This window comes from Alosa sapidissima, chromosome 8 (assembly GCF_018492685.1).
Source record: "Alosa sapidissima isolate fAloSap1 chromosome 8, fAloSap1.pri, whole genome shotgun sequence".
NCBI classification, from domain to species: domain Eukaryota; kingdom Metazoa; phylum Chordata; class Actinopteri; order Clupeiformes; family Clupeidae; genus Alosa; species Alosa sapidissima.
This window is the reverse complement of record NC_055964.1, coordinates 37650037-37660281: the sequence shown is the minus strand read 5'-3', so window position 1 is coordinate 37660281 and position 10245 is coordinate 37650037. Positions and strand designations below refer to the sequence as shown.

The 10245-nt window shown below is 43.3% G+C and overlaps 1 protein-coding gene across 3 annotated transcripts in view; it reads right to left on the bottom strand.

The window, feature by feature from the left end:
- Window positions 1–9492, bottom strand: part of surf4l (surfeit 4, like) — an 18171-nt gene extending 8679 nt beyond the window's left edge. For 2 of the 3 annotated variants that reach the window (XM_042102307.1, XM_042102308.1), the window contains exons 1-2: window positions 9002–9491; window positions 4430–4616 (exon numbers count right to left, since the gene is read on the bottom strand). In XM_042102307.1, coding sequence (XP_041958241.1) covers window positions 4430–4616; window positions 9002–9049 — 235 coding nt within the window. In that variant the 5' untranslated portion in view covers window positions 9050–9491. Of the gene's footprint in view, window positions 1–4429; window positions 4617–9001 lie in introns of all 3 variants that reach the window. The other variant, XM_042102309.1, reaches the window with a different exon arrangement.
- Between the last annotated feature and the right edge of the window lie 753 nt (window positions 9493–10245).

The following is a 10245-nucleotide window of genomic DNA, read 5'->3' as shown; positions in this document are numbered from 1 at the left end:
AAAAAAACAACTCGAATGAAATCATTCTTGGATCATAGAAGAGGTAAATGTCTTGCAATGATATTAATTTCTATGATTTTGGTAGCACTACTCAAACTAAGCCCACAAGCTAAGAAACATGACATAAGCTAAAAGGACATCTCCAGGTAAACGTTTGCCAATGGGTTGCATAGCCTACTCAAATGTCAATACACCAAGTAGGCCTTAATTAACTTACCGTATTTTCCGGACTAAAGTCGCACTTTTTTTCATAGTTTGCCTGGTCCTGCGACTTATAGTCAGGTGCGACTTATATATGAAAAAAAAATATATAATTGAACATGTTTTTAAATGTTAATTTATATTAACTGACATGAACCCTACATGAAACATTACCGTCTACAGCCGCGAGAGAGCGCTCTCAAATGCACAAGTTCTGTGCACTTTCAGTCAGAAAGTCAGATTAGTGCTTGTGCTATGCCTGAAACACACGTGCATACTTAAATCCTCAAATGGCCGGGATTCTATTTATAGCCGGGCCTCAGATTTGGACAAATAAAAGCCAGTATAATTTTGTTTCAATTTCACTCATAAAAGAGCTCTTCTTAATAATTTATATTGTTGGTTGGTTTAATATTGTTGCCAATGAAGTCATCGTCCCACACCATGGGTCACCATGAGAACACGTTGCTCTCAAGCTACCAGTCGCACGCAGCCCCTTTCTGAGCTAGAGGCTGAAGCAATAACCTACATTTAAACACAATTGTTGCTGCCAGGCATCAGCCTACGAATTTTATAAAAAGTAAATCATGCATAATTTAAAAAATAACTACATTTAGGCTATCTTAGACCTCTTTGGCTATACGGAATACGGTTTCCCTTGCAGGACAGCACACGTTCCATGAATGAATGAAAGCGGATGCCTTATCTCGCAATAAGCGGATAGAAATCCCGACACTCTTTCATACATGAAACTTAATAGTGAACCATTAAATACCACACAGATTTCAGTGGTCATCAGTCCCGATATTTAGCAATATAATCAAACAGTCCAAACGTAAATCAAATCTCAAATTGAACATCTTCTGCTTTTGATAGCCTACCGGTATGCCGCTCCAAACGAAAAGTAGGCCTATGTCTCACAATAAAACGGAAGAAATAAAGGCCTATAGCTGATCATTGTTTTGCTACTGATTATCTTTCACGTAATGAATATGCACAGAAAGTGAAAGTAGGCCTACTATGCGCTCCGTGTCTGTAGCTGTCTGTTCACGTCCGCAATCGATTATAACATTCCTCAAATGGAGAACACATCCATGTTCTCTCGCGTTATAGGCTGTCATGCTTCTGTGTTTGCAAAATTCCTGACGGTTCCTGATCGCTAAACGTTTATCAATAGCGTTTAATGCACAAGCACCAAAAATTTGACTTCAGCGGTGACAAATCCTGCTGAGAGAGAGATAGAGGCAGCCCCAAAGTGGTCCTGCGTGCGCGTGTGTGTCTCTGCATGGGGTTCTATTGAAGTTAGAGTTGGTCTGTCCTGTCAATAGTCCCGCATTCAGGCCGCTCCATTATTAGATTTATGTCAGATAGCGCTATAAAATGTGTGGGAATTTCTCACATTATGATATCCACATTTTTAGCTACATTTTCATGTACCACATCAGCATTTTTGTTCAGTGAATCTTTTGTAAATTGCTTTACAATTACCGTCGGGCCTAGGCCTATCGACTGGCTTGCTTCAGTCACGTCTAAAACTGCATCTTTTTCTCTCTCGTGAGCATTTAATCTGCTGCCAGCTTGTGACTCCACATCGCCCAAAATGCTTGACTGCATTGTATTCTCCACATTTTAGATACATTTTGGTGCACCTCATGGCATTTTCTTTCAGTGGATCTTTTGCTTTGCAATGACCTTCCTGCCCTCCTCTTGGCTGCCTTCACTCCTTCGTCTTCATTAACATTAATCTTTTTGACCTTAATAATCCAGTTACATAGTCTCTGTTTTTGGTTTTGGATTTTGTTAAATACATTTCTAAATAAATGCGACTTATAGTCCGGTGCGACTTATATATGTTTTTTTCTTGTTCATGACACATTTTTTGACTGATGCGACTTATATTCAGGAGCGACTTATAGTCCGGAAAATACGGATAAGTAAGCAGATCATTAACGTTAGCCTTCTATTTATTGTCATCAAAACTGCAGAGGAACGAACACGTTAGGGCAGTCTTTGGTGTCATATGCAGAAGGTGCAGGAGTAAGTGTGCCATCTGGCTCAATATTCTGTGCGAGGGACTGTTGTGGTAGGTGAAATTTCACGGGGAAACTACGATGATTGGTCAAATTTGCGAAAAAGTTGCGGTGTTTGGACAAAATTGCGAGTGGCTTGGTAAGTGACGAAAACAATCGTCTTCGTGAACAGCTGTGCACTAGGCTACTTTGTAAGAGAGAATACGCTCATCCCTATACATAATGCAAGGGGTAATTAATGTAATTATAGTTCGCCTTTTATTTGTGGATTTATTTAATGTAGCCTAGACTATTTAGTGTTATTTCTTCCCCAAGCTCATAAAATAAATTTGGGTCGCACATAAATTGACCGGGTCGGTCGGAAACCGGAATCCAAGAATTTTTTTTTTTATGCCCTACCGTGGACCCACACACACACACACACACACACACTCTTTACTCAAGGCCAGTCCCTGTGCCCAGGGTCGTGCCCAGTGGCAATCTTTAAGCAGGCCAGAGTGAGCTCCAACAAGCTGCAGGCCAGTCGGTCAGATGCCTCTGCAGAGGAACCCTGAGGTCAGAAGGGAGCGTGCTCAATAGCGGTCACAGAGGCTGGCCTTGTTCCTGCCGTGGGTCAGGTGGCCGTGTGAAACCCGGTTAAACCGAGGAGGGAGGCCGTTTGGACCGGGCCTTTGTTTTGCGTGCCCTGAGAGCACTAGCCATCTGGGGCCGGAGATGTATAGATGACCTGGACAGGTCTCATCTGGGGCCAGAGATGTGTAGGTAACCTGGAGAGGTCATCTGTGGCCGGAGATGTGTAGGTAACCTGGGGCCTGTACTACGAAGGGAGCTTAACCTACCCAGATGTAACCCAGGTTGTTAAACCGGGGTTGACAAAACCTGGTTATCTTAAGTGGTGTTAATCGGTACTACGACGCTGGTTATGAAGTTGATTTGTTGAGCCGGGGTTAACCTAATTGGAGTTTGTGCGCGTTCACATAAAAGGGGCGGGTTGCAGCACAAGTCAGCACTTTCAATGATGATGCAATCACCTTATTTTACGGACGAGGAATGCACAATTATTATGACAAGTTACGATGAATTAAAACCCACTCTACGACAAAAATCTAAAACGTCGGCAGTGAACAAAGCAAGGCTGTTGGCAACGTATTGCAGATCGGGTAGCCTAAATGCCTAATGTCTGAAATGAGTTGAAATAATTAAATGGCCTATTCTGAGTTCATAAAAAGGCCGACAGATGCAACAAAATTCAGAAGTGGGCATATAGATTAATAAGGACAACTGAATGTTTAAGTAGCCCCCATTGACCGATTTAGTGTAGGCTATGCCTAATCCTGTGAACATTTCAGATGCAACACCAGTGCCAAACGCACATGGCAGCAGGTGAAAATGAAACACAAAAACATATCAGAATGGTAGGTTTATATAGTTATAGCTTGCATTAATTTTTCTTAATTATGAAAATATGTTGTATGCTTAGGACTATAGCCTTCACTTGGTCTCACAAGTTTTACAGCTAACAAGAAAAAGGTGTCTTTGAACACTAGGCCTACTGTAGGAGGAAAGGCACCAGAGTGTTTTACAGTAGCAGAGGAGTTGGCCATCGCAAATAATAGTGGAAGGCCGATTATGGAGGGGGTTGAGGGAGGCATTCGGTCGGATTCTGGTGCTGTGGAAATGTGTAGCCTTTATGTGCAGGGTAATATGACATTTTTTATGTCAGGCCCCTGGAGAGGTTTCTGAGAGAGCTAGGGGCCAGAGATGTGTAGGTAACCTGGAGAGGTCATCTGGGGCCAGAGATGTGTAGGTAACCTGGAGAGGTCATCTGCGGCCGGAGATGTGTAGGTAACCTGGAGAGGTCTCTGGTTCTGGGTCGCAGAATTGACAAGTTTTTCCTTCCACGACTTCAAGGAAGTGGCACACAATGAGAGTTGATGACGCCGGCTCTGCTTTGAGGTTTGTGGTTGCAAGGCATCTGATTAGTTTAGCAGTACTTGTTGCCATTCAGGTTCAGCCCTGCAAAAGCTTACCCAGCGCGCGGGCACACACACACACACACACACACAGGAACACACACACACAGGAACACACACACACACACAAAGGAACACACAAACACACACAGCAACACACACAGGAACACAAATACATACATAGGAACACACACACACACACACACACACACCCTGCAGGCCTACCCAGCTGTCCGAGCAGGTTGAGGATGACGAAGATGGAGGCGAGGAAGGCTCCACAGCTCCAGGTGGCCTCGATGTAGTCCTTCTGCTCGCGCCACTGCAGCCACATGCGCAGGCCATCCTCCAGGAACGTGCTGATGAGGCACAGACGAGCCACATGCGGCAGGTAGCGCTTGGTCACGCGCAGGAACTGCACATGCGCGCACACACACACACACAGAACACACACACACACACACACACACACACACACACACACACACACACACACAGAACACACACACACAGAACACACACACACAGAACACACACACACACACACACAGAACACACACACACACAAGGCATTACTCACAAAGACTTTACACACACTATTAACAGTTCTGCACTAAGACAGCTTGGTCATATTTGTTACCCAACACTTACAGGCATCTCACTCACACACACATAATTGGGAAGCCAACCCAAAGTGTCGTGCATATCAGTATGTGTAAGTGTAAAGCAAAAGGTGAATGGGCGAGGAGCGACGACCGCAGCCAGCCTCTCCGCAACAGCTCCACCTACAGGCCACACAGAACAGCAACAGTAGACAGTGCAGGCCAGATTACCCACGCAGGGCCAAGCCAGGGAGAGACACACCCAGCACGGCATAGCCCGGCGTGACAGCATATATATGTTGTGTGTCTCCAGTGTGAATATATATGTGAATGTATATGTGACGAGTCTCCAGTGTGAATATATATATGTGATGAGTCTCCAGTGTGAATATATTAGGGCTGCAGCAATCAATTCTTTTTGTAATCGATTAATCTAGCACTTTATTAATCGGATAACATTTTTTTTGTATTTTTAAACAACCAAAACAAATAATGCATAACGAAAATGACATGGCTGTAAATGATCAAGCAATTGGCACAGAGGTATTTATTCTAACTCCAACATTTGGCTCTAAAACTAAGCCCATTTATTGCAATTTACCCATTTAGTGTTTATAAGTGCCAGTGCCAACAATAAATAATGTTCAAAATACTCTCAGTAAAATTGCAACCTCTTGTGCATGACTTAGCTGGGTGAACAAAGCTGCCCATACTATGTTGTGAAGTGCTGGGAGGGAGAAAAGGGAAAGCAATTTAATGTATTAATATGCACAACAAGTTCCATGCTGTAATCTAGACCTGATTTCTACACCTGCAGCATTTGCCATTAGGCTACTAACAAATAATTTTACCATTAGGCTACTAAAAAATATTTTTTGGGGTGAGCCTATTTGCTGTGGTAACCTAGCAACCTGTGTGTGTGTGTGCATGCGTGCGGTGGGTGAGGGAAGATGAGGGTGCATGCATGTGTATAAGAAGGGGTTCTTTTTTAGGCATAACCTACTGTCTTGCAATTGAACGTGAATAAGTTTACTACTTAAAAACATCAAAGCTAAACATTATATCACGACATCGCTACAAGTTCAGTATGTGATTAAAATCAGCCAACATCAATGTAGGCTATAGGCTATGTAGATAGATAGATAGGCTAGATAGATTGATAGATAGCCTACTTTATGGACGTTTAGTGAAACAGCATGGAGTGGATGTTTTCGGTTCAGAAGCTTCTTCTTTTCCTTTTTGAGTAATGATCCCAAAACTTTACTTGAAAAATTTAGACATTCTCTGCCATTTATGGACATCTTGACTCCGCAATCGCGCCAGCTAAATTCAGAATATATCACGATTCACGCGCTAATGGTGTGCTTCCTGAACAACTGTCCGTGTGGAACAATCAGATCCCTGCGCGTCATAGGAATTTAACGAGGCTTCGAGGCAGGGTTTTTGCCTCGAGTAATTTTTGTAATCGAGTTATTCAAGTAACTCGATGAATCGTTTCAGCCCTAGAATATATATGTTATGTGTCTCCAGTGTGAATATGTGATGTGTCTCCAGTGTGAATATATATTTGAATATATATGTGATGAGTCTCCAGTGTGAATATATATGTGATGAGTCTCCAGTGTGAATATATATGTGATGTGTCTCCAGTGTGAATATATATGTGATGTGTCTCCAGTGTGAATATATATGTGAATATATGTGATGAGTCTCCAGTGTGAATATATATGTGATGCGTCTCCAGTGTGAATATGTTGTGTGTCTCCAACAGAACAGAGAATGAGCCATTAAAACTGACAATTGATCATCCAATCATCCTTCGTCTTTATCTAGCTCTTAACTTCAGACAGGAGGAGCGCGAGGAGTGTCTCCAGATTAAGGACCTGGTTTGCTCCCAAACAGACCTGTTGGGACTTGATGCTGCAACAGACTTACTGAAGCAATAGCTGCCAGATTTATCCCTTAATTGCTGTGCGGTCATCATTTAGGGTAATTACGGTAGCATCATTACCTGGAGGAATTATGGCAGACCGATTCCCTGCGGCACAGACAACAGATCCAGAAGCCTGTCAGAACACTGTCTGTCAAAGAGCAGCCTTCAATCAGAAGCCTGTCAGAACACTGTCTGTCAAAAAGCAGCCTTCAATCAGAAGCTGTCAACAGTTAACAGCCCTCCACCAATCAGAAGCTGCCATTAGTCCAAATCCGGGACTTCCAATGGAGAACTCTACAGGTGGGTCTCGTCGCAGAACTTAATTTCCTGTGGAGAAGCCTACAGTTAGGTCTCGTCGCAGAACTGCACTTCCTGTAAAGAAACCTATAGTTAGGTATCATCGCAGAACTGAACTTCCTGTGGAGAAGTCTATAGTTTGGTCTCGTCGCAGAACTGAACTTCCTGTGGAGAAGCCTATAGTTAGGTCTCGTCGCAGAACTGAACTTCCTGTGGAGAAGCCTATAGTTAGGTCTCGTCTTGTCTCAGAACTGAACCATGCCCTCGTCCATCAGAGTATCCAGGCAACAGCTGGTTCCCAAACACCACTCAGCTTTAATGGCTCACACACAGATGGCCAATACACACATTAACCTCCTCCCATTCAGCAAACACTCACTCACTCGGTCACGTACACTCACGCACACACACACACACACACACACACACACACCTAACTAAGCTCTTTTTCTGCTGCATAGGTTATTCTATGTGGGTTGATGTCAGGGCTTCATACTAAAGTTTGAGACAGGGGAAGGCTTTCCTTGAGGCCAAGAGTGATCACACAGGTGCCAGGTGTATCCAGAGCCTGATAGTCTAATGACTGACTTGTGTTGACACATTTTAAGAATGAAATGTAGAGATTATCCTTTTCTATTATTTCCTAAGATAGACACATAAAATGTCTTGGTCTATAAAACCAATTTATTGCCATTTAGTGAGAGATCCTATTACATATTATAATAGTATAATAATACAACTTATCCTCTCAGACATTGTGAGGAGGTACAGTTATGTGTTAATCAAAGCTGGCCCTCTTATCAGTTAAGTAAACTCAATTCTCTCTAACTGACGTCAGCACGTACTATCGTGTCGACGTCAAACCATGAAAACAACACGCCCTTTTCTACAATCCACATCAGCACTACGGGGCGGTAGTTGGCCAATCAGCATTCAACAAGTACAGGGCAGGCAGCATGAATGAGACCCAGGGCAGGGGAGAGAGCACTCGGACACACTCAAAACACACACCCTGCGGCAATGTCCGTAGTGGGCCATTTCGTTAAATTGTGGATGGAGATGCTCTTCTGACAACACTGTCCTTCCGATCCCAATTGGAAGACTCAGATGACATGAAAAAGACCTTCGCATAAAGATATCTACATTGGTGCAAAGATCTAACTTAGCAGCTCATCCATAAAGACGTTACATTCTTGCAAAATACACATTTTATAACCTCCTGAAGACCGAGGATTCGGACTAGTAACGTTGGAACCATAAATGGACGAAAGAAACCCCATCCAATTCCTAAAGTTACATTAAATCATCCTGTCAACTACGTTAACGTTACATCTAGTGTCTAACCAGTTAAGGATACGTAGCTTTGATGTTGTAATGTCTGATTAGAATGCCAGCTAACGTTGCAATTCCCTATGCAGGTCATTCTGACATGTCTAATGTTTAGCTTTTAACTAGGGTTAAACACGAACCGATCGATGGAGCATCAACCTCCTGGCAGGTAGGCTAATTGATGTCAGCTGCAACGTCTAGCAATCTGGCTAGACGTTAAGGAAGTTTCCCAAACTACCAAGCTACATGACTAAATAGGCAGACTGGTTCCCTTTAGAAAGCTAAGTTGGTCGGCTAATTCATAAACATAAACAGCCAGAACAGCACCAAATCAAACTGAATATAGATGAGAGAATAGATTAACCGCTGGCACGTTGGTGATTTAATTACCCGTCCCAATTGCTAAAGCTGGCTAGCAAGCTAATAGTAACAATTACCAAACAGTGCGACCACTTCAATATTTTCCAGTACAAAACAGATAGACCTACAGTTAAAACAGCCATCTGCAAGAGCGCAACAACCATCCCAGTAACTGCTGCTTAGAGGCACTTCTGCCGGAGTTTCATCATTCAGCTGGATCAGCAAAGCAGCCCCGTCGTTTCCCTCCCAGGGCCGTGGTAGTGAACTCTCTAAACCCACCTGGTCCGCCACGTCCTCCGCAACGCTCATTAGACTGTTGTTTGCCATGTCCTGATACGCAGTCCCGGGTCGTCCCGCTTACTCTGGTGTGCCTTGCGTTGGGTTCAGTCGCAGCTGTCAGCAGAGTCGTTGTATGGTTCACCTGGAAAGCTCCTGATGCTGCTGTCTGCCACACAAACTCCTCTCTCGTCTCTTCCGCAGCATGCAGCGGAAAACACCTACAACCCACAATGCCCAGCGCAAGGAACGTTGTCTCCCCCTAGTGGGGACTAATCTCATAGCATGCCACGTGTACTGCTCAACATATTCGAACTGGTTGTGGTACACTGGGCCTTTTTTTTAACTCTATAATGGGTTGCATTAGATGCATTTATATCAAACATGACCCTGAACACTGTCAATGTGACAACATTTAAGTTTATGGCATAAGAAAAAAACAACAGGAATAAATCCCTTTAAATGCCAGGGGTGGATGGATCTGTCCCATTCCTCGTCACGGCAACCTCATATCTGGTCCACACCCTACAGGTGTATCCAGGTGCTACCAGTGTGGGACTATGTTCAGGTGTAGCACTGTATGCACCTGCCATTCTAATGAAACACACTTGGCAAACACCTGTCTGCTCTGTGAGTGTGGTGTCTGCACTTGTTAACAGCCAATCAAAACCTGGTTTGGACAGTCAGGTCTGACGGAGCCATTAAGCGTGTTCGTCTTCATGCAGATCTGTGCAGATCTGACTTGATGTGATGCATGCTGGGTTGAACACAATGGAGAGCTCCATTTGATCAACCCAGCATCAACCCTTGATCACATCAAGTCAGATCTGCACGAAGACGAACACGCCTATTCACTATTCCAGTCGGGGGGGGATTTGCTAATGCTCCATACAGTTAAACTAGCCTAGCAGGCCCATTGGCTCCTACTGACTGATATAAAAATGAATATAGGCTACTTGTCATGAAAGACAAGAACATAGTTTAAATTTAACTTGAACTAACTTTTGAATGATATATATTTTGATATGATTTGAAGTTATGTCATTTTTATAAAATATAAATCTTGGAGACTCCTGGAGTACCATGTTTTTTTTTTTATTTATGTGTATATATTTTTATGCAATTGATTAATTGTATTACGGTATATATTTTTATGTAATTGATTAATTGTAAGATAACCAGTATCTCAGCCGACCCCATTTAATTTTCAGGTGACCCCAAGGTTATGGAGAGGCAGACCCGTGTAA